Source organism: Ostrea edulis, chromosome 6, assembly GCF_947568905.1.
Source record: "Ostrea edulis chromosome 6, xbOstEdul1.1, whole genome shotgun sequence".
In the NCBI taxonomy this organism is placed as follows: domain Eukaryota; kingdom Metazoa; phylum Mollusca; class Bivalvia; order Ostreida; family Ostreidae; genus Ostrea; species Ostrea edulis.
This window is the reverse complement of record NC_079169.1, coordinates 37,587,666-37,613,565: the sequence shown is the minus strand read 5'-3', so window position 1 is coordinate 37,613,565 and position 25,900 is coordinate 37,587,666. Positions and strand designations below refer to the sequence as shown.

The 25,900-nt window shown below is 35.5% G+C and overlaps 1 protein-coding gene and 1 long non-coding RNA gene across 2 annotated transcripts; one reads left to right on the top strand and one right to left on the bottom strand.

The window, feature by feature from the left end:
• Positions 1–1,670: 1,670 nt before the first annotated feature.
• Positions 1,671–17,324, bottom strand: LOC125682983 (uncharacterized). Its single transcript, XR_007372756.2, has 3 exons — positions 17,209–17,324; positions 10,648–10,726; positions 1,671–2,716 (listed from the first exon to the last, which is right to left on the bottom strand). It is a non-coding gene; the product is annotated as an uncharacterized LOC125682983 (long non-coding RNA).
• On the top strand, positions 11,404–25,514 carry LOC125682967 (tissue factor pathway inhibitor-like). The gene is made up of 4 exons (XM_048923620.2): positions 11,404–11,972; positions 23,443–23,493; positions 23,744–23,849; positions 24,034–25,514. The coding sequence occupies exons 1-4, from the start codon at positions 11,919–11,921 to the stop codon at positions 24,723–24,725; spliced, it is 903 nt and encodes a 300-aa protein (XP_048779577.1). The 5' UTR covers positions 11,404–11,918; the 3' UTR covers positions 24,726–25,514.
• The last annotated feature ends 386 nt before the right edge of the window (positions 25,515–25,900 follow it).

Below are 25,900 nucleotides of genomic sequence, written 5' to 3'. Positions count from 1 at the left end.
GGAACAAGGAGGACATAAATTGTAACTTTCAGGATTCCTGTACCCCTGGGGCCTTAGGGACGGGGCAAAAACTGCCCAAAATTGACCAATTTTCAAAAATCTTCTTCTCAATAACCGCACACGTGTAAGAAAAACTAAATGCATAGTGATGTAGAGCAGGAAGGCCTTTACCAAAATTTTAATTCCATGATTCCCGGGGTAGGGGTTTTGACCCCAGGGCGGGGTCAAACTTGGTATGTAGTGTTTATGTGTGAAACACTTAAAGGGACTGGTTCACGATTTTTGATAAAAATATTTTCCATTTTTTATGTTAAACATTAAAAATATAACTCATTTAATGTTGACAGCCAAAATTTTGACCTTCTGAATGCAAGAATAAAAGCAATATTTTAGCCTTGAATATGTGTTATGTAAACAAAGACTCGAGTCTTTTTAAGTATACAAACAAACAAGTGAAATATTGATTTTGTAAAATACAGCATTTTAATTTTGCCTAGTCACAAATTTTTAACTTTTAGATGACACATTTTACCCCCAAAATGTTTGAAATGTGAAAGATGTAATAAACTTAGATCAATATCCATTTCTTTTGAAAATTTCGTAAACAATAACATACCGCAATCTTTGTTTACAAAACAAATAATAAACTTTCTAAAATGAGCTTCTGTGACAATGTATAACCTTAATTTTTATATGAAATCTTTTAAACACATTAGGCAGTAGATTTTGATCATTAACAGTGAAAAAGAAAATTTGGGGGGAAATCGTGAATCAGTCCCTTTATATAACATCTTCTTTAGTGTTATTGATTAGTAAATTGAAACTAAATGGATATTTAGAAAGAACAGGTAGTCCTTTACCAAAATTGTAAAATTGATGACCCCCAGAGTAAGGGTTCTGACCTCAAGGTGGTGCCAAACGTGTATAGTATTTATGTGCAAGTTTGCTGATACTGTATAAAATCTAAATGCATACTTAGGAATAGCAGGTAAGGATGTACAAAAAAATGGTGAATTTCACAACCCAAGGTTTTAACTTTAGGACGAGTCCAAATTAGTCATCTTTTGATGTTTTAATGTTAATATACCTATTATTTAAAGCCTTTCATCAGTGTATGCACTTTTGAGGGCAGTAAAGTTTTAAGAACACATCTTGTTTTATACTGTGGCTGAACATTAGAATTTAACTACATGTAAGATATTCAAAACAGGAATGTTTTTTCTAGATTTCATAGTCCGTTGAAGTAGTGATATATTTTCACTAGTACATGTATTTAGGTGACCGATAAGGTCTGTGGGCCTCTTGTTTTTCACAGAAACGAAAACTGAGTTAAAATCTGTCAGGAATTTCTATTACACTATTACTATATATTTCTTTATGATTCACTGTACAAGTAGGATTAAACGCCAGAAAAGAGGTTTAAAATATGTTCCAAGTGAAACGCTATTTTGAAAGTATCGATTACACATCTGCTCTATATTTGAGATTGTCTAATATTGTATTGTGGCGAGCTGTGATGTCGTCTGTTGTCTGATGTCGCCGTCGTCTGTTGTCTTCAAACATCAAGACGACCCCGTCACATTTCTCTGACATCAGGCAGAGACGAGGAAACCTTGTTCAATCTACAAGTTTTATTTCAAATATTTATATTGAAAAATTTGCTGGCTGTATGACACAAAACTTTTGACCTATGGATGCAATAAGAATCCTAAGTGAAGAATTTATAGATATATTCCTAATATCCGGGGGGGGGGAGCATAAAGTTTCACCCATTGTGTAACTAATCCTTCTGTATATAAACAAGTTAGCTTTAAGCTGACATTTTCCTCCCTTATCGATACGGGAATCGGCAAGGGCACTTGATTTGTCAATTTAAAAAAAAAAACGACGGCTTTTCACGACCCAAAACAAATTCTTCTTTAGCGCCTCATAAAAATGATACTCTCCAATAAGTCCCCGCTGAAGGGCATTTCTGGGTCTTTTAGCACAACCCTGGTAATGTCGAAGAGGCTTGGAGTGAATTACAGGAGATCGGGTGACCAGATAGGGCACTAAAAAGGAAACTGAGCTGATCGACTCCATTAATGAACGGCTATACCGTTAAGATTCCCTGATACTTTTGATCTATATAGCATAATTCAAACTAAAGTAGGATCTGTCTCTGTATGTACAAATCTAATCCCACCAATCCGGAGTAATTTGGAAGGTTATGTCAGAAAAGTCTTGGGAACATACCTGTATCTGAACGGGTATAGTAAAATAACGTGGTATATAAACGTTAGTTCAAATGGGTAGCTTCTAATTATCTCCAATTTTCTTCATCTGATAATGGACGTGATATGTCACCATGGGAAACTTTTAGTCACATCCACATAGATACAGCGAAATCGAGGAATCCTTAAAGACGTTGTTTTTATCACGTCAACACTTTGTCTGAGCTCGCCTCATTAATAAACTAGAGTCTCTCGCAGGCGTTGTTTCACCCCGACATTGCTGGAAGCATCGATTTAGATGTAAATGTTTAATCGTTGCCTCCATTGTTATCCACTATTGTTTACTGAAGGAATCCAGAACATCGCCCAGATCTACGATAGGTTCGCCATCTTTAACCGATATTTTTCCAGTGAGTCGCTCAGTATCCCCATACATTACATGTCGTACCATCTACATCCACGACACCCCCACCTCCGTGTTACCAGATCCTCTTATTGGGTATCTGCAGAAGACCATGGACTTAAATCAATTTTTGACTTCCATGATGCATCAAAAGAAGCAGATTTAGATATACGTGGAGATTTATCTTACCTTTTTCATATATCTGATGTTGTTTCACAAAAGAGAAAAATTTCAGTGCTACTCAGTAAATTTCGATTTTATCGAGTGTGTTCGAATATATAGAAAATACATGTATAGGGCTGACTTGGCATGCTTCTGACCCTCTATAGGGCTTATTGTACTTTCGGAGACTTGGCATGCTTCTGACCCTCTATAGGGCTTATTGTACTTTCGGAGACTTGGCATGCTTCTGACCCTCTATAGGGCTTATTGTACTTTTGGAGACTTGGCATGCTTCTGACCCTCTATAGGGCTTATTGTACTTTTGGAGACTTGGCATGCTTCTGACCCTCCATAGGGCTTATTGTACTTTTGGAGACTTGGCATGCTTCTGACCCTCCATAGGGCTTATTGTACTTTTGGAGACTTGGCATGCTTCTGACCCTCCATAGGGCTTATTGTACTTTCGGAGACTTGGCATGCTTCTGACCCTCTATAGGGCTTATTGTACTTTCGGAGACTTGGCATGCTTCTGACCCTCTATAGGGCTTATTGTACTTTCGGAGACTTGGCATGCTTCTGGCCCTGTATATGGCTTATTGTACTTTCGGAGACTTGGCATGCTTCTGGCCCTGCTTCTGTCGGCAAATGTGTGTACCGAGTTTACGTTGTTTGCTGGACGTTAAAATAAATTTGGGATTGAAATATTTGGGACATGGCCGACTGTTCAAAATAAGACATATCATTTTATAAATTTTGTCCATCCAGTTATTTCGTAGAGAAAATTCATTTCTCATCCGTCACAAAAATTATCGTTGGTACATGTTGTTCAATTGTCGATAATGCCAATATACGTGTACGTGGATAGGTACTAGTCATCTTTGTTACTGCAAGCATTATGAAAAATGTGTTAAAAAGATGGTAAATATATTATTTTCGTGATTTGCATGCTAAACGTATCTGACTTGGTATATTTCCCTCCCATTATTGTACAATGTGGTTTCACTTTGTTATTTTAGCAATGCGAAAAGATAATTGTCGTGGTGATTGTATATTGGATACAAACATGAATTAGAAAAAAGAGCCAGTTTGTCCACTCTAATATGTATCCTTTGGTAAATATGACGAAGAGAAGCATTGTTCATCCCTTGATACGGGTTTTCTTATTTCAGAATGTGTTAAATCTAGAGTAGCAATACAGTGGAAAAACTAACATTGCTTTACAAGATAAATCCTAGCGGAATTCACTGAGCAAACACGAAACCAGGTGTGCGGACCATTCAAAGAGCAAATAGACTGTTATTATTACTGTCATTTGCTTACTCGGGGTCAAACTAAAGTCCTCTTTAAACAAATACTGTTTCTTTAACAACTTAACGAGAGACTTTTATGTTTTCTGTATTTAGCAATATCACCGATAATGAACAAGTTGACAGACAAAATAAAGGGTTATAATTCGATACTTGTAGCGTGAAACAGAAGTTGTAATTTACGGGGAACAGACAACGGCGTAGTCAATTAATGGATTACGGATTAAATCAAGCTTAACGTCTGCATATCAATAAAGTTTGGCTGGTACTAGTTAAGCTTTAAATAAGCGTGAATTTGACGTATGAATTTCCGACTGTTTCACACTTCATAATTAAAATATAATACGAAAACAAAACGGTATCATAATACTCCTTTACTGTTCTTGCCCATAATACTATAAGTAATCCGCGAATAGAATTAATGTTCCTTTCCTGAACATTTTAATGGCCCACTTACAGTTTTATCAATGGTGTTATACATTGCTACGTCATAATTTTTTTATTTGTATGTTCCTCACGGTATGAGTAAGTGTTCTTATGTAGTCGATTCGAATTCCCCTTTTAAGGATCAAGTATAAGTACTGCCTTGTTCATTTAACGAAGAGAGACATGACATGGTTCAAAATAAATAAATAAGAAATGAAGTAGATACTTTGCGACCCGTTGTGTTACATGTAAGTTGTCAATACTTACACAGCATAAACACAATGTACAAACAAGCTCTCATCTCGCAATGGACATGACATTTTTTGAAAGAGTGCAATAAATTTAAATTTGTCAAAAGAAAAACCGTTCTGTTTACTTTAATGAAAAAAATCCGTGGAATGCGAACGTCTTTATACAAAAATCGCAAAATGATTCAAATGCCGTCAAACACTGATAGATATATATTTAAAAAAATAATGCAAGCATTAAAGACTAGATAAACATTCTAAATGAATCCATGCGCAGACTATAATGTTTGAAATGTATCGTTTACATACCAACGGCATTTCATGTGGCGATTTTTTTTCTTTTGGCGAATGTATAATTGCTTTGTAAAAGCATTGAAAATTTTCTCCACTTGGGCTGATTTTTGTAATGTAACTGCATGTCTGACACAAATACAACATGACACTTTATGCGTCGAGGTGATAGGAAACAGGTGGTACAAGGGTGTAGTCGACTTAATCTAAAGCATTGCAAAAAAAATCGATCTTTACACAATCCGAAGTCGTAAATCATAATAGCATGCAAATACAAATTGTTTCCCTTTATCTCGGTCAATTATGAATTTAAAGATTCCGACAATATATAGATAAGATTTCATTTCAATAGGATCTAGTTACGTTTTGGCTTCTTTCGACATGATGAATGTTCGGAAATCCTCGCTTTTGTTATGTGGTGAGAAAGCGCTCCGAAGAATCCAGGCAACCTACCTCCCCAGACCCACAGACAATATACGATCTCTATCTGATGAGCTGGAGTGTTAGTTAGAATCAATTACATATGATTTATTGTGTTGACTTGTTTTAGTCGGGTGTATCACTCATACTTCTGACCCCAGGACCCATCGGTTTCATTTTAATTTGATTGTCATTTTTCTCTCTGTACATAATGTTACAAAAGATTACGTATCGAGGTTGGCATTTTATCAGAGAATGAGCCAGCACATTTTGAAAACTTTTCATAACCAGACTAAACAAAACAACAACAAAAAAAGAAAAGAAAAAGATAGCGTACAGGTACAGTGTAATAAATGACTGATTATGTTGATCTTAAAATTGTACAGTCTGTATGCATGTTTGTCTTTTTACCAGCGCATATCTTAAGACAGTTGAATTTGTGTTTTGTATTTTGAAAACTGCTAGGATTGCAGGCGTTCTTTAAAAGTTCTTAAACATGTTTTAGGAAGACAGAATCCATTCAATTGTCAGGGTGTTTAGGATTTTGGGCTTACAGGTCCGACAGGGTCTGGATTCGAACTCTCAACACTCTAACTTATAATGGAAGGTCGCTTGACGATATTCAGGATCAACAGTTTTACCATAACCCAATTTTAACTTAACCCAAACCTGATTTGCTCTAGAACTGCCAGAATGGAACATCATTCTAAAGGGATTTTCCTCTATGACCTAACTCTAACTATATTTTTATTATAATGGAGCTGTAAATTACAGAGGTTTGATGGTGAGCACATGAAACAGTCTAAAATTAGGAAGAGGTGATTTTGATCTGCCAACAAAGTAGAAATGACGACATTGTTACAGTTTGATGGCGCTTAGTAATGCTCATTTGTTTTGTCATATATAATTTATATTCTTATGGAAACAAATCAGTTTCTTGATTCCATCACATCTGAAACGCCATATTTCAAAAAAAAAAAAAAAAAAAAAAAAAAAAAAACCAAACAGAGCTACATATTCAACACATGGGTACTGTTTTTAATCTCATGCATCATAACCTGTGAAGTCCATAAAACAAAACAAAAGCAAAAAATCGTTCCTTTCTGATAGATGTTTCCGTCTTCTGGGAGGTTTCATTTTAATTTATCTCAATTTGTGAACAAGCGAATTGAAAACCACCGATGCACTCCGAGCATTTTTTCTCTCGCCCTTTTGGACACCTGTTCCGCTGTTTCATCCACGGCCTATCCCTCTTAATGCATGATTCCCTGCCAATAATCACGATTATGAATTATATAATATTTATTGCTTCATAAAAACCTGATTTGACGGATAGCATCATTTGGGAAATTCTTCAGAAAGATGAGCCAACAGATATTACATACAGTGAGTGCAGAATTAGTTTTCGCTGGCACTGATGCAGCATGGTTTCAAAGATCGCCGCTTTTTCCTGACCTAAGTTACTTCAAAATCACCGATTGATTAAGTGTCATTAGTTTTCTACGTCTAGCGAAGATGGATCTGTGGTAGTGCAAGAGCTACTCGCGTTATGTATTTCTGTCGACTTAGGCATGGTGCAATTCAATCATTCTCTCTGATTTTGGATGACAGGGGACAATTTTTGTTTGTTCTGAAACATGAGGGTAGAGGGTGTACATCAAAGTCAGATTATGACAGACTGATGAAAAAATCATATTTCTCTTTTATGTCAATTTCATATTGGTGTAGTTATTATGACTCTAATTTACATGCAATCTTTACATACTGGTGCTGATGCACAAAACATGTTCTGAGCAGATGCACCTTTCTCTCTTTGATTTTCTCTCATTTGGACTAATACGCACCACCCCCACACCATCACAGTACCAAGCGAGGAGATTTAGACACTGTGCACAATCAAGAACCCTATCTGCCCTTCTCAAAAATCTACCTTTCATATGGGGCCATCCACCTTCCCTCTCAGCCACAGACCCTTTGCTGAACCATGCATGTTTTCACCGGAATTTCTTCAGCAACTGACCATGTGTCTTAGTTTCGTATTTGCACCTAATCTATATACTAGGAATCATGGTGACACCTACATGTTGCATATCAATTTTTCATTAAGCACTCAGCTACATTTGACACGTATCCTAAAATAATTGTCTACATTTTTACACATGTAGTATCACTTCAAATATGGGGTATTTCCATTGTTTAAGAAAGTTGACGGGACTATAGTGCGAAACTGTCCCCTGCTACCTTTGTTTGTTTGCATTCTTCGACCATGTCCTTATATTGCTTGTAAGTGATCTAAAATTCATGATGTAAAGTATTGAATGACATGGTTTTATTCATTGAAAGCATTGCAATATTACCATTTTCTGATGCAGAGAAAAGAGGGTGATCTTTATTTTCTCTGACAAAATTGAGCTTCATTTTTCTTTGAGGTTTAGCAATGTCTATCTTTTTGCAATAGTTTCGAATCTATTCAGAGTAATAAAAACTAATTAGGATGGGTTTGCATGGCGGAAAACATCACAATTATGGCGATTTGGGTCGTTGACCATGTGAAGAAAAATGCATAGAAAAAATTGCCTTTATCACTTATCACCAGCCAGCAACAAAAGATGTCGATAAAATTTAATTTAAGATGTTCACAAATATTTTAAATACTTCTATATGTTGTAAATCAAGTTAAAGTAATAAAGGCATTGTGCTGTTTTATCCCTTCGCGATTGGTAAGCTAGGTGTTGAAGCATTTCGAATTTTTTCAATTGGATTCCTATCGCTAAAAATCACACTCAGGTACGCCAATGGAACCCAGGAACTGCGAGAACCTGTGCAACAAGGAGAGCCAGCGAGATCTAATCTGAAACCCACAACTTCACCACACGGAGGTAGTCAATATAGACAGCGGCTACAAGAGTCGTCCGGGGGTTCTAATTGTGTTCAAATGTAATTCGCACCACAGTGTAACTAAAATACCAATATAACCGCAAGATTTTTTAAAAGATTATCTGTACTTTTTGTGAATTTAGTAGATTTCCAAGTATTGCAAAACATATATGAAAACATTGCAATAACATTCAACATAAGCTATAATGTACATATGTCAATGCAAGGTACCCTACAATAAAATATGTACTGCATTGGAAGTTTTAAATCTTTACACATGTCTACAAGCTCTCGCACTTCCTAACGACAATGGCGTAGTCAAAAAGTAGTGTCCGCGCTCTTTTTGTTCCTCTGTTCGAGATATATCAGCTGTTTTTGTTAATAAATCTAGACCCCTAATGTCCGTATGTTGTTATTTACGGTCCTAATAATAATCTTGTTCAGATGTCTGACCACCGTTAATCATGTCTACCTGGCTAAAGTTCGCCATTTTTTCTTGATGGACGTTTTGGGGAGGGTCGTTAGAACATACCATCACCTGTTGTTTATGCAATGCACTCAACCTCTAGGCACATGTCTTGATAATATTTACTTCATGTACCATACAAATGTAAAAATACACCGTGCAACGAACCCTAATTTTTCATATTTAAGTTCTTCAAACGTTTAAACATTCCTTGAACTGAAGATTTTTGAAATTTTGTATACTCGGTGAGAATACAGTGTCTGCGGTTCGTCTGTGTAACGTCATACCGCAGCGAGTGATAAGTTGTTCTAATTATTCTGTCCAGACTTTTTTAAATACAAGCAGCAGATCAAAACTGATTTTGCCTTTTACAAGACAAAGATGTCAATTAGTTTATTGGAGAGTGATGGATGTTATATAGCTTGCTGTTAGTTCGCCAAGGCTGCTCTTGAGGAGCATATTACTTCTTAGTGACGTCTGTTTTATATCAAAGCAGATTATGAACTCATGATATGCACTTGTCATCGCGCGCTGTTGCAGACGTTGTACATGTAACTGCTTCCGGATGGGACGAGATTTTGTCATTTTATGATTATCGCTAGTGATGAAAGGAAAATTGTAAATTGATAATATTTTATAAAAGGTTTACCGGGGTAACATATCCACACGTATTTTTCAAAATTGAAATTTATTTTCTATATTTACATTCTACTTTCATTTTTATTGAAATTCCCAGTCGTTAAAACAGACTTAGTATATTTATCAAGATCCATACGCACATTGTTCACAACATCTGCATCGCATTCATGAGGAAATGGCTATCATCATATCGAATTCCAAAACATTGAAAATGTGTGTGCGTGCGTGCGCATGTGTTTTAATGTGTAGGTGGGTGGGTGTTTACGAATTAGGACCCTTAGGGGACATTCACAATTATAACAATAAGATTTATTATAAATACTAGTTGCAGAACTGTAGCACTCTGAGAAAATATTGGGACAGATCAGAGCTGTGAAATATATGTACAGTTCTGCGGCTGTATAAATACATCATACATGTACAACATAAATTTCGACATTGGTCTGAAATATTGAAGATACACAATAGTACAAAGATGACACATGAGAAGTAATGTTTTTACTATATACGTATAGTATGAAACACACAGGGTACTAAGCAATGATGCCTCTGTCTGCACAGTATTGCACTCTGAATAGTTAAAACAACCCAGTCAAATACATGTATGAACATTCATTTAAAAGTGACAATAAATATAAACTTATATATATATTTTGTGTGTATATATATATATATATATATATATATATATATATATATATATATATATACATGTATATATATATTAGAACATTGGGTGTCGTCACTTCTACTTTGATGGCAGGTCGTTGAGATCATCTCTTTCTAAATTTAGACTGTGCTCATCATAAAAATTTGTGAAAATAATCGCAATATTTTAGTCTTCTAGGAAAATTCCTCTAAAACGATTGGTAAGCACATACACAACATGGATATTTGAAGCAATATACTAGTGCAACATCGCATACTTAAACGGAGACGAGAAGACTTTACTCATTGCAAATTATATGCAGGGTACAGCTCAGAACTGGAAGCATATAAAACACTCTCCATAAATTCTGTATTTTACGTTCATCTCGTCATTGTTCGCCTCTTAATGGCTCCCTGTGTCCCTCTTATTACAGATCGGACAATCGCAGACCATTCAGAGCAGCAGTTATTATCGACTTTTTCTTGTCGGATGAGACAGGGCCGTATCTTTTCTAATCGGTGTTAATTAATGTCGTCTATTGCTTACCACGATCTTTTGTCCAAACAGAAAGTACCAACGTCTGGTTATTGTGTCGCCCACAATCAGCGAATCTTCAAAATGAGACCTGTAAGTGAGAGACATGGGGAATTATAAGAAAAATAAACCGTGTCACGACTAAGGGAACGCTGAGTCTATCGTACATGTATTGTCGGAATTTGATTAGATAATTCGTTAACAAATTCTTTAATTTACAAATTCATTAATTTAAAAAAAAGTCCATGCAGAAGAAACACGGGAAAATAGCAGCTTATGTAAATGCTATTGCCGACTTTTGCATTAAAAATTATCTGCTTTTATAATATTCTAAAGTGCACGACAAATTAAACACGCGTAAATGGAATAAATGTAAAATGAAGAGAAAAAGATGACATCCCGTATTCATTATCTAGGGGTACTTTTTTACGATAATTTTTGCAGAACAAAAAATGCCATTTAGTTTTATCATGAATGATAAATTGACTGTAAAAGGAATATGTCTTAACATGAATAAAATAAAAAAAAATCCCAAAGTCTAATATGAAAGAACAGCCAGGGTGTGACATGTCCAAAAGTTTGATTATTCAAGGTCTAGCGAGTTTCAATTGCATAAACATATTTGTTGACACCCGCTCTCATGTGGTTGTTTGTAGTCGCCTGTTGTTTAAATAACAGTTTATATACATACTAAAAATTCTGTTTAGGTATACATACGCTCTTGACTTTATACATGTATAAGACGAACAGTTCTATAACTTGTGCTACAATCTCATTGGTTGTCAACTGACCCCTCACCCCTCGAACTCCATCGATCATCCATTCATTTCTCGCGGAGAACGACGGCAATGAAGTTATGAATTGGATTTGCAGTCCGATATCTGATTGTTTATTCTCATGTATTTATATTTCGTTAAAAAAGCAATAGCGCGCTATATTTGAACCAGCCGAACTTCATAAATTCCCATTCTTTCGTTTAAAACGCTGTTCCTCATGTTTGTATACCTGTGTGTAAAAAATTAAAGTTCACCAGAAGGAACATTTTTCAAGCAATATAATAGAGAGCAGCTCTGTTTTTCCTTGTCTAACAACACACCACGGATTTACCTCGAAAATACAAGCGCTGACAATGTAGACTGAGGAGTTTTCGGAGATTTTCCAACTTTAGAACTTTTTTCTTCCATGGAATTTCTGCCTTGGACAACTGATAGCCGGCGCTAAATGTTTTAGAATGTGATTAAGTAGAGTCTCTGTGTGTTTGTGTGGAAACTTTGGAATCAGACATGAGGGATATAACCCTGTATATCTGTCTAAGTCTGTGTCTCCTGGGAGGACAGGTAACACCGGTGTATTTACTTATACTATGCCCATTAGCGAAATTGTACCTAATCCATTTGTGACAAACAATACTAGCGAATTTTCACTGGGCATGAAATTAAAGTATTTGGTATCTTATGCACATTTCATGTAAAGCAATGATAACTTCTTAAAATTTAATTTTCGACATGATGAAATATCAAATGTCATTGATTCCTGTGAGGCGATATAATTCTAAACCAACACAGGTTTTTTTTTACTGTCATTTCCTTGCATTACGTGTTTTAAGTAGGCGATGACATGCAGTTCTATGTGTTTTGTACATTTATACAGGAACACCTGTAATCCTAGCTTTTTACGATAGCCATCACTTTAATTCATTTTGAAATAAAAGACCTGAACCATTTCGGTGATCATTTAGATATGGAAATTAAGGAATATTTTCACTAGGGCATTGCATCGCAATGAAAAAACCCTCTAATGTACGACATAAAATTAACGACGCTGAACCTGCCAAATCGAGGAATGCCGACCGCGACTGGAGCAATACCTAGTAAACATCATATGTTTAGGTGGCAGTACTTACCTAATTGATAACGTTTTACTATCTTTTCAATAAGCATAAACTTTTTAAATCTAGATAGCATTGATGAATTGAACGTTAATGCAGAAACACCTGTCGAATTCTGTGACTGAGACTATTAAGTTGTGAAATTAGGTTTAACTCACCGAAAAAAAATCTCAGAAATGTTCCAGTACCACGTAATTATTTTATTTGGAATCAGATATTCTTCTTGCAGTATGTCATAATTTTTTTTTTATGATTTTCAGTCTCAATAGGAAATTATAAAGGGGAAAAATCCGGATAAAATCTGAACACATTTTGCCCTAGCTAATTTTCACAGGAGATCTGGGGGTCAACGAAAGTGATAGATGTGCGTATTTCATCTCTAAACTTTCTCGTATAGGATAAATTGTTCTCATGCTGGAAACGTCAAATGCAGCTTTTAACCAAGGCCAGGGGCCAGAGAGGTTATTCCTGATTTAAAGAGCTTCATGTAAAACTGTTATGCAATTAATAAACCTGCCTCCAACTTAAGTGATGTTAAAAGTCCATAATTAATTATCAGACAATAACCTGCACCATTTGAAATGTCAATCAAATCCATGTATCTTAGAGATAATATGTTTTACTTTATTTTAGTCTTTAAGACGAAAGACCCGAGTTGTATTGCTACCAAAGCTCCAGATATCTTAGAATTGTCTATTAATTCAGAATCACGCCATAATGTCTCTTCAGGGAGACTAACTGGAATTTTTTTAAATACGGCTCATTTGTTGATTGGTGACTAGAGCAAGATTAAGACTAAAAGTTAATCTGTTAGAATAACGAGTTTGACTATTGCAAGTCCATTTGGCTTGGGATTATTACATCTGGAATGCTCATTGGTGGGGTCCTTAAGTCCAATTCATAATGCCTTATCTCCATAATCTTAAAGATTATCGTAAACTCTCGATTTATTTGTTTATTGACACATCGAAAACGTTGAAATTAAAAGCTCATCATAAAATACGAGATTCGGTGCGTTAAATAAAGAATCAAGGATTTCAGAAAAGAAGATAAGCCATTGAAAATGTTTTCACGCGAAAGTAGTGGATTTTCACATCTATCAATATAGGAGAATCAAGGCTAGATTTATAGTAAAGAGAATTAGGAGGATGCGATCCTCGCTCATAAATAAGCACTTCTATCTCGCAATGTCAATACGAGAAAGAGCGGACAGGCGTCATGATTTTTCACTTTTATCGGACGGAAGAGTCTTTTCCGGACTAAGTCAACAACATCGAGACACCTAACCTCAAGCTCGCTGTGACTGCTAGACATTTTATGAATCTTTCAATGGCTCCATGTTGCCCTGAGTCTACCCATAATGACTCTACAAAATTCAAATTTTGAATTACAAGATGTGTAAAGTGGTCAAATTATTCTTTTGAAAACTTATATACTATGGGGCATTAAATTCACAGGGTTAACATGGCGGTGCGAGCTTCCTTGGCAGTCTGAGATTTTTATCTTCAGCACTTGCCCTAGTACACAGTGGTGAATGAACAAAGTAGGGCCACAATCGACACTTATGGTCAATATTTCCACCGTCGCGTTAGTCATAAGCGATGGGGCAAGATAATCATTTGTAACATGCATGGAAATATTTTAGCAAAACATTTTGTTTGGAGCTGGTTGTGTTTTTATTTTGTGAAAGATAAATAGAAGACGAATTAGCGAAAGTGTCATTCTTTGAAAGCCTCTTCGTTTAACCCCAATAGATAATATTTACACGCAGCGCATTTTAACTACATTTATTGCTGAATGGATCTTTTCAATGTCACAAACCCACACTCCAACTTCTATGAGAACTTAAAAACTCCAATTTTCCTTTTATATATAAAAAGAAAATGAACTATTCAATATGTCTTATCAGTGCGATCTTGGTGATGTGTTTACTTTCTACATTTTTTAATTTGAATTTGAAATGAACTGGATTCAATGTCATGATGTCATAAAATAAACTTTTGGATAGGAAGGGCACTTGCTTTATTGTTCGAAAGCAATCAGGGATTACTATTAATAAACTTAATTACGTACTTGAAATTCGTGACAAATTGTTATAATTTAATAGAACTTCATATAACTTACTTCTCTGGACGTACAATGTACACTGACGTGCTTAAGTACCCATTCTCTATCAGTCAACATATATTATAAACCTGATTTCACTCGGGGGACAAAGAATAGGTTGTGTCACAACACGTCAGTCAAAATGTTTCTAACCCGCGATGTCCAAATATTGAAACGGTTACCCAGTACGCGTCTCCAAAAGACAACATTTGATCGACGACCAGTTTATAAAAGATGGTCATCATCTGGTATAAATTAGTCCCAATCTTTTGAACCTGGACCTCTTTGACCACGGAGGTTGCCATTGTATTGTAAATTTTAATAAAGACACATTCGCGATTAGCAGAAACAGGACCAAAACATTTGTCAATCAAGACACTCCTGTTAGAAGCATTTCTTTGTAAGCAGTAATAATCGACACCCAGGGTCCATATCATATACCACAAGCAACAGTCACATAATCATTATAAAAACATTACCGGATTTTCTCGGTCTGTATAAGTTACAAGCCTCTATTTTTATATGTCAACTTCCGTGATATATGTGCATGTCTCTGAAAAGAAACCTGGTTAATAAAATAGTTCCCAGTGCTTTTACAAACTTTCTGAACCTATTCTATGCATTCATATATTAATTATTAAATTTCCTTAAAGCCATGCAAAAATGTGAAATAAAACATTACGCAATATGTCATGACTTGTAAAAATTATAAAATCTTTGAGGGGAATCTTTTGAGCAACATTAAAAGTACATGGAATAAAAGCAAGTATCTTCTATACATTTTGGTTTCTATGAATTTGTTATCAGGTCGCTGTTTGTAAGGTTTACTGTTAGTTATGTAAACAGTTTACGGAAAACACAACACATTCAATAGGATGAAGTGAATAGTTTGGGATCTCGATAAGTTTCTGGTATTCGGTGACAGTCAGTCTAATACGAGATCAAGTTCTTTGCTGCCAGCTACTACCGTTAATCCGTCTTCCTCCGTGTGCTTTATGTCTTTCAACACTTTTTGCTTTTCCCATAAATGACGTAATATTCAATACTCTGCGAGGAATTAAGTGGCAGATTTTTCACGTGATTTACTCTCTTCCATCACGGCATGCCAAGTCCAACCTACTAATAATCACTCAGTGATTGTTCTAGAAACGATTTCTTACTGCAGGTATTCTTAACACGATGCAGCAATGCACAAGTATATATAATTTTTATTAAGGTGAAGTATAAATATAAAAAAAAAAACTTTTGGTTGGTGCTATATCTTTTTTGACAATTTAGACAATGTTGTCTTCATACCCCTTCAATGAGACAGGCTATGATAAGATCGATGTTGCATACCCGCCCTTTGACGGGTCAAATATACAAAAGACGAGATCGGGTTCAGCGATTATAATATTATTTTGACGGAAATAAATATCTTTTAATTGACGTATATAGTTGCAGTGTATTTTATGCCGGAATAAATTAAATTCAAAAAGTTATAGAAATTGAGAATCTTAACGTCCTATCGTTATTTCAAAAATTTGGATTTACATATCTAAGTGATTTTTGAAGTTTGACTTCGTGGCGAAAAATATTCATATGTGTGGTACTGTTGGTGTAAGTGCAAGATGTGACCTACAGTAGATGCATGTAGTGAATCAAGGCACTTTAGTCCCGAGTTGTTCCTGAACTGTACCGAGTGTTTAGGTCGTCATAACAAAACATGTCAATATATATGTCTTGGTGGATTTTTTTCCCGCTACACATTTTCCTAATAGAGAAATAAAGTCAATGAGTGCAAACCTTGTGCGGGAGGGAAGTACGTGCCATCATAAATAAATATTTATTGTTGTACAAACTACCGGGCTCAGATTCTCTCCGATTTATGGCCATAACTGTTGTGTTTTCTATGTCGGACATTAATTATTCTGGAATTATGGATTTGATGTTAATGGAGGTACGGGAATTAGTTGGCGACAGTCCGTAAAACGCCATGGCCGACAACTGATGGTATCAGCTACGATTTAACTCAGTCTTATGTTCATAGAAAAACCAGGAATAAAATGTCATTTCATTTCTGAGAGTCGCTGTACACTACTCTTTTCTACTAATATAAAATCCAGCACAAAACCTGCATTTTATCCTTTTTAAAACTTTAAATTATGGGATCATGGTAAACACCCCTTCCTCTCAAAAAATGCCAGAGGTAATATGTAAACGACTCAATTTCTCAAAACATTAATTTTCTTACAGAGGACGAAGTAATTAGAATTCCTAACAGGTTTTTTTTTCTTCAACTCTCGGTTACAGTGCATTCAGTATGAAATTTTGATCCAAGGCATTGGATTACGGCTTAAGGTTTTAATCCACAGTGTTCAGATATCTTAACGACAATTATGAGAAATCCTTTTTAAGAACTTAAAAGCACCTGTGTCATTTTTTCGTGTGAGCTCACATTGGATTTGAATTCTCTCTCTCTCTCTCTCTCTCTCTCTCTCTCTCACTGTATCTCTCTCTCTCATTAAACGGATGTAAGAAATCTAGCTGGTGTGTGTCAGACGTTATGAATGGGCGATTTGGATATTAAGATAGTATACCTGTTTGTAAAACGGTTAGAAATCATCCATCACTGTCACAAGTAATCCATTTGTTACGTAGTACATGCAACATCGATCATGTGGGCCCCTGGAATAATCGGGATAGGAGAGGCTCGTTTAATCAGAAGCAGATATGGAATTAACATTTGCATATTTTCAATCCTAAGATTTCTTTTAAACTAAAAAAAAATGAATTCCTCACTAGAGATTCGTCATCTTAAAAAAGTGTTTGAAGTTCTTTCAATAAATTTGAAAAGCATTGAATGTTTATACATATAATAAAAATGTTTTCTGAAATTGTTTTACAGACAAACATTTCAAGTGATGAGTAAACCTCTCATCCACTGTTCCAGTGTCGACACTCTTAAAACACTGGAGGGTCACTTCTTAATCATGTATTTTTAATGCAAATTTTTTAAGAAAAGGTCTTAGCATTTGTGAAATATGATAGACGTCATTAACACACAAGTCATCGCCCGACTAATGCAGAATCTCCGCCAACTTTGCACCATTTGTTTATCTAATAATCAAGAATTCGTTCAAATTTTTTCCCCTTTATTTATTTACGTTTAAAATATATTTTTGATTTTACATGTAAAGTTTAGCGGCGCGTTGCGAAAACTAATGAAAGCCAAACCATAAAGCATTGTGCTTTAAAAGGGTCTTATCTAAGGCATGGACTTTTATGGGCCGAGAAGAAATTTGCTGGCCAAATTGAACAATTTTCACAGATCGGCAACAAACTAATAAGGATATAAAAGCGACAATAAAGACACATTTCTTTGCCAGAGAGAGAGAGAGAGAGAGAGAGAGAGAGTAGGAGTAGCGGTTCAGATGGATTGGAGGGCCAATCTCTTAGAAGAAATTAATACATAAAAATGCAGTATTCTTAAAAGATACAGAGAGTAAATGTAAACACAATCCACTTAAAAATAACAACTGACAGTGAATAGGAATTCTTTCTTAATCCCGAGGTTTCAGTTACACAAACTGTAGATCGGGACAATTTGACGTTTCTATTAAGCAGACGTTCAACAATACGTGAAGTTCGTGTGTCAAAAGAGGGTTCACACCCGCAGAGGGTAAACATCGCCTGCTCCCTGCCTGGCGCAGCACACTATCTACTGAAATACGACTAATTACACCACAAAGACCCTCTTCAGAAACCATTTATATCCCCCCGACCGTCTGTCACTTCTACCGTCTTATCTGGTGTTCACACACAGACATAGAAAGAATCTGAAGGTCAAGTCTCAGTTCGGACTTCACGCTTATAGAGTACAGGAATGCTACTCTCAGTAAGATAACGAGAATCAGAAACACATTGACAAGTCTTCCTCGCGTTTAATACTAGTATTGTGTAAAAGTGTTGGGTTCTGGAGTTGAAAAAAGTTTTATAGTCTTTTAAATGAACTATGCTATTTATTCCTAAAAGGATATCTTCCTCTGCTGAAATCAAAGCCTCGATTACATCTCCAAGAGATCAGTTGTACTCAGGTCATTGGGGTTGTTTATAATGACCATAATTCATCTAATTATGTAGCTTGGGTAAAATTAAAAATTCCTTTGAAATTAGAGATACCAATGTATAAGTATAATTTCTATTCTTTGTTGACCTTTATATGATTTTGGATTTATTACATTGTATACTATGTATATAAGCTGTGTTTGCTTTTGACTAATAAACAACAATAATCCAAAGCAAAGGATAGGATTGAAATTTTTAACCCATAACCACCTACCCTTCCTGTATGACCCAGCAGCAGTAGCAGGAAATCGTAAAGATGGATCTTATGTTAGTTTGCGGTATAGTTTCTTAAAATAACTGTCAATACTTTATCACTTTCTCTTAATACATTGACGAGGCGTTATATTACTAAACGTGGTCCCAAAGAAGGCTTACGCTTCAGAAACGGGTCTACGATCTCAATTAATTTACCATAAACGACCACAATTATTCCTTATTTAACTAAAGTAGACCGAAATCAGTTTTCATCAAGATATTACAAAGTATGGGGAAAAAAATCAACACAAATTGCTTGAATTTAGATCGTTTTTTCCATCAAGAGATCATACTTAGCATGTGGCATTTCAGATTAAGATAGTCTGATTCAAGACCTGAACAAAAGAGGACAATCTTCATGTTCCTTGTGCAGAGCATTAAATTCACACCCCTGGCTTCGCTTCTGTTTGTTAAAACGCCCTGGGTTTTGTTCGGTTGAGATCTCCATTGATAAATATTGGTGTTCACACTTTGTTCGCCGGCATTAATCCAGAAGACTTTTGTTCCTGCTAAATATGAACGCCATTCATGAAAAATAACCCACTATAACACTGCACCTGTACGAAATTAAGCTACTCGTCAATACACGTAAATAATAGGTAAAACAGATGGACGATGTCTATCTAAATATGAACTATGATATTAAATATATTTTGATTTGGTCGATGAAAAGATGTATTTGGACCACGAAAGAGATCTTTAACCTTTACAGATATTGCTTGTGGATGACATTGTCTCTTCTGGGACTAGGGTTTTTGCATTATCTGTCGGGTATGAATGAATTCATTCAAAATCTGATGTAAAGATTATTTGATTGCTTAATAAGCATTCTCAGCGTTGAATTGTAAGCGTCATATTCATTCATGAAACCCGCGTAAGGTTGACAGTTTTGTTTTTCCTCAGATATTGTTAGGTAATAATTACAGGTGTGTTCAAATAAAACATGGCGGACATAAAGAAGTTGGTGGGGACGCGAATTCTCTGATTGTAATTAAAGTTGATTGATTATTTTGAAAAAGAAAATAAGTACATACGTCACCCTAAATACCGGTATGCTCGAACAGGGACAGTGATAAATGAAACCAGTTAACCTTTCCCGTCATGCCAAACGTAGCAGCGAGGTGAAAATTTACTCAACTTACTACATGTGAAATCTATTACATTTTACTTCGAGAGTTTGTCCATCAAATCATTTTTTTTTTCATCTTGGCCTTTCTGCCTCGAGTTCAATGCCTACACTATTTTATTGAAGAACGTGATACACGTCTACACATTCTCATTTGTCCTTCCTGGCAAGATGTAAAATGTCTGCAAACCTGTGAACAAGAACAGAAGGATTGTGTAAGGCTGCGGTTCTCGCATTTGTCTTGTGTTCAAAACTCTAAGGTTACATCGCTTTGTCGGCAGTTGACACCTTACACCGGTGATAAAATCACCCTGTCATCTGATCTGTGGGACGAATTGTCTAATACATACACAATCACAGCACCAGTCCCAGGTGCAAAAGGGCATGGGAGTTAGTCCAAATAGCTGGTACCCAGGTGCATTAATTTTCACGCATAGAGAGTACAGTTAACGTTCTTTGGAGGAATTCAATTCAGTTTCACTTAGCATCAAATTTTGGGAAACAAATCATGCAGTTTGCAAGAGTTTCATTATCACTTATATGAATTTGAAAAAAGTATTTATTGAATGTAAGATTCGTTTGCATTAAACGTCTATGACAGATTTAAAAAAATTTTAATCTCTATCCATTATGAGTATAATATATCGTCAAGTTGCATATACAATTTCATACACGGGAGGTCCTCTGCTTCACGATTTGTGCTTGTCATCGTTAATTTAAGGTGCGAAAGACGAGATGATGCATAAATAATCTTAACTCATTCTTTTTTTTTCAAATTGTCCATTGGTATTCTCTCTAAGGATTAATACATTTTGAGAAGAAAAGATAGGTCCGCAAATGGCATTCTTTCTCCGGTTGATTTTCCCTGCGTACTTCATAACCTCGCCAATTAATCTGACAGGCAATAGAAGATTTGTCAATTTACTCAAATCTAAACAAAAATATAAACCCATTTCTACCCCTCGAGTAATACTTAACAGAGAACACAATGGATTAAGGGTGGTGTCTTTCAATTACATTTCATGTGAAGCAAACATTTCAAGTTGCAAAAAACCATTTGGACATCCTGGGAATTTTGTGTCCTTATAGATAACACTTAAGCTGTAAACTCATGCAACTTTTAGAATATTTCAGACTTTTAGAAACTACATTTTAAACTTAACATCCGATAATCTAGATAAGAAGGCTGGGTTTTCGACAAGTTACCCCATTGTATACAAAATATGGCTGCGATAGTATCGATATGCGCACGCTGTAAATGATCTGTTTCAACACCTTATGAAATCAGGATCGTTGTGTCCCACCCGGCTTAGAGTCGAGAGATATAACGATATCATTAGACAAGAGACAAAACACACTTCGTTGTTGTAGACAAAATATTTGATATTTAGGAATGTTTGCCACATCTGATAAAAATCACACTTCGAACACCGCCAGAATTTCTCGTTTCCAACCGACTTCAAGAACAGGCTTCACATGCAAAAGAAAATATAATTCTTCCTTAATAAATTCTATTAAACAATATCGCTTTTTTTATACATGACTGAATACTATACGGTGAAAAATGAAGGATGGAATATGAACTTGGTATTTTGCGACTGGTATTTATTTCCGTGGGAACGAAAAACCGTTTTACAAGTGCAGTTAACAATAACATGTCAAAAACTTTTAAGTGCGTTGTTGGTACCAAGCAGGAGGGTAAAAATACTGGTGTAAAATTGTTTAAGGACGATTGAAACAGAATATATCCGAAGGATTAGATATGTGTAGTGGGCTTTGATTATGATTTTGGATAAACTTAGCGGACTCTCGAAAGGCAGTAGGAATGCCATTTACTTAAAGAATTTTCCTCTCGACCTTTGAAGACAATTGACATCTTTTAGGCGAGACCTCGATCCGTTACTTTTCTAAATCGTCATGTCACAATGGTTTCACGCGAAGTATTTAACGGAACTTGCATAACCACACAAAACATACTAGGCAGGAGATGGATATTGCTCTTTATTTGTCAGATATTTGTTTGATTGTCATATCCGATAAACAGTGAAGCGTTTGAACAATTTAAAAACATTTTAACCTGACGCTACCCCACCGAGATTGCGGGAAACCACACTTGCGCTTTTAACGAACTTTCGCCACACTTGGTTTGCCAGTCAATGATAATTGGTGGATGTCATACAAATATGTGAATCATATTTCAGAATTCAATTCCAAACATCTTTATGACCTTGAAGTTTTTCTAGTGATACTGGGTGTTAGAGGAAATCTTTGTCTATGGATAGAAAAACGTTCAAATTTAGTATGGTAGCGTAGTGTCGTCCTTGGACTTTTCTAAAATTCTGCAGTAGAAAAGTGTATATTGATGAAGCATCGTCTTTTTTTTTTTTTTGACAGAATTAAAATCAGCATCCAACAAACAAAAAAATTGCATAAATTCAGTGATAAGAAATGGACTGTTAACTAAGTGACAATAACGACATTAAAAAAAATAAAGCCATTGAATAGGGTACAATGTATTATGTGAAATCTATCACACAAAAAATGGAAGGGGGGGGGGGGTAATAAAAACCAAGAAAAAACTACGTCTAAGCCTTTGAATTGAAAGCAAAAATTTCGACCTTTGGCAGCAATTAACGAAGTTTTAGCAGAGCCCTGATAACAGTAAAATGGGTGACTTTGGAGGAATGCTTTTGAAAAATCTTAATGAAGTGTTTGAACAGACCCGCTATGTAAAGACCTCCTAGTGCACTCAAATCACATCAGTTATGTTTGATGGTCCATGTTTAATTTATATCTCAAATATCATTTTACAAGGGAAAAATTCACTTTAAATTGAACATAAGCCCACGTCATAAAATCTTACCTATCATAGGAAGTCGAGAACATATGAGGGTGAAAATCACTTTATTACTTACTGTTCAGTAACCTCGTCCCATGCGATTCAAAATTACGTTCATTTCAGTTTTGTGTAGGTCATTAATCAGGGACACGTAACGCAGTCCTAGCGACGTGTAAAGAAACACTGAATTATTTTATTTACCTCATTCTTAATAAAACATAATAAATAATGGAACTTTACAAATTTTGTCGCGTTTTACTAAGATTTATCGGATCTTTGTATGAGGTCCTACGTGCCACAGTTCGCAAACTTGTACTGAGGAAATTGTGAATCAGGGGTCACATTGCTATTTTTCTAATTTCAGCTAATTTCTTAATTAGGGACACATCATACAACTTAATAAGATAGAGCTGCATGTCAGGATGTCTAGACCTTGTAAAGCTGTGCACTTTTCTTGATGATTTATAACAAATTTTCTTATTTTAGGCAGGCGGAAGCAGTTTGGCCATTGGTTCAGAGGCCAAAAGGAAATGTAAAGTGCGTATTCAATCATATATACATTGTACAAAATATGGATAAATTGATCTATTTTTCTTTTCTTTAAAAAAAAGAAAGAATAGCTATACCGGTACGAGTTCTGGCAGTTACATACACATGTTCGAAACAATTTTAATTAGTAGGGAATTACTAGACCACCACAAAACACTGTCAAATACATAATGTGTTCATATAGAATTGAGACATTATATATTTTCATAGATATCAACGCATAATTTCATTCTTACAGGAAGCCAATAAAGTATGTCCAAAAGAGGAGGTATGCGCAATACAGCATTTGCAATGGCCAATGAATATGTCATTTCCGGTGTGTGTACCAGCGCAATATGTCAGAGGTAATTTTAATTGATTATTCTTTACAACCATTGTCGTAAAGAAATTTACAGATATAGAACATTTTCACAGCACTAATATCCAATGATATCCTTAATCTTGAAAAGTAGGGCAAGTAAATTGTTTCTTGCGATATAATCAAATATTAAACACACATTCTAAAAACATTCGTGTGATTTCTTTCAGTAAAAATGAGGATATGTGATCTTCCACCCCAGCCTGGGGACTGTGGCGCTAGATATCTGAGATGGTTCTACAATAAGAACATCAAAGAATGTACATTGTTCTTCTTCCAAGGTTGTCGAGGCAACCAGAACAATTTTCGAAGCAGGGGAGAATGTGAAGAAAACTGTATTGCACATTTTGACAATAGCATTAAAAAAGCTAAAACAAACTTTCATCCTGTTCGAAGTCCGAGAATAGTGACCGAACGACTGGTCGGAGACCAAGCAGTGGTCAGTGAGAGCAATAACATCCCTTTAGCATCCGTTCGGTCAAGGACTGCTGACCCGCATCAAAAAGAATTGCGGAGAAAACGGAGGCTTGAGAGGAAGAAGTTACGACAACTAAAGAGGAACAAAAGAAAGGGAAGGAAAAGACGGCGGGATGGCAAGGGTAAAAAGAAAGGAAAGAAGAGAAAGAACAGAAGAAGGAAGAACAAAAACAAAAGGAGAAAAAACAAAAAGAAAAAGCGAAAGAAGAACAAATCAAACCCTACGACGGAGAGGCCCAAAATTGATTTGTCTAATATGGAGACAAAATCAAAATCTATCAAACCTAAGGACTTCGAACTGATATCTATTATTGACAAAACAAAGGATACTATGAAGTCCAACATTGAAAAAATTAAAGCTAAAGCAGATCGCGAAAAGGAGTGATAGATAGTTCCCGTGGAGTGATAGATAGTTCCCGTGGAAGCAGCTGGCAAACACATGTACTTGTGTTGACAACAGACACAACATGCAATTTCGATGACAGATTAGTTGCTCACGTGATCGTAGACATCTTCGAGAAATGTTGAGGAGAATGCATCACGTAAAGAGTCGAGCATAACATGACACATAGCTAATATCAATTCTGTGGTGAAACTGTTTTGTAGATCTTTTAACATGTACATGGTATTTAAACCATATCAAAAGCGTCCTCTTCCATGTAAACGACGTATTTCGTTGTATATTGAGTGTACTGTACATGGTTTGTATAAGTATTTATAAGGGCATTTTTGCATGTCCAGTATTTTCCCTATTTTACTCTGTGAGAAAATTTGTTGTTACTTTAAAGTGTTATCGTATATATATAACATTTGTTGTAAATATTTCATTTAATCACGATTAAGCGTTGTATAAATTACCATTATACACTGTATTTGTATATAATAATCAACCGAGTTTTGTATTGTTATCTCTATGATTATTTTTGGTATCAGATCAAAACTTTGTAATGGTAAGCAATCATTTCTGTTACTCTACAGGTGTTTCTGTGCGCTTGTTTCACTTTATAGTAAATGTATTTGGAAAGTTTTGGAGACACTTGGACACAAATTTCAATACAAGTTTGACATTCGAAACATACATACCACATAATAATCAAAACAGTTTTGAACCAGTGTTTAAGGCCAGTTCTGCACCATTGTTAAAGAAAAATAATAAATGTTATTTGTATGATCAGCTACGCTTCTGTTTCGTGTTTGGTATATTGATTCTAGTCACGGAGGAATAACTAAGATAAGAATAGACAGTCTATACATGTGGGACTGAGATTCCAACATATAGATAAACGGACGCATCTCTACAGCATCACCCAGCAGGACATGAATCCAAAAGAACCAGAGTGCCCCTTTGTTCGTTGTAAAATTAGAGTAATAGAAATGCCTGAGTAACAATTAAAGAAACTTTAAATATTTAATTTACAATGTTACTATATTCTTTGTGTATTGCAAGAAATCCAGAAAACGATGTTAGATATGTTTCATTAGTTGGGGGGTGAGATACAATGTCGACTATCTCGTTTCATTAGTTGGAGATGAGACATAATGCCGACTCTCTCTGTTAAG

Excerpts from the sequence above, each read along its gene's own strand:
- LOC125682967 (XM_048923620.2), top strand. The coding sequence starts at position 11,919 with ATGAGGGATATAACCCTGTATATCTGTCTAAGTCTGTGTCTCCTGGGA. Across the intron at positions 11,973-23,442 it reads TGTGTCTCCTGGGAGGACAG|GCAGGCGGAAGCAGTTTGGC; the intron begins GTAACACCGGTG and ends TTCTTATTTTAG. Across the intron at positions 23,494-23,743 it reads AGGCCAAAAGGAAATGTAAA|GAAGCCAATAAAGTATGTCC; the intron begins GTGCGTATTCAA and ends TCATTCTTACAG.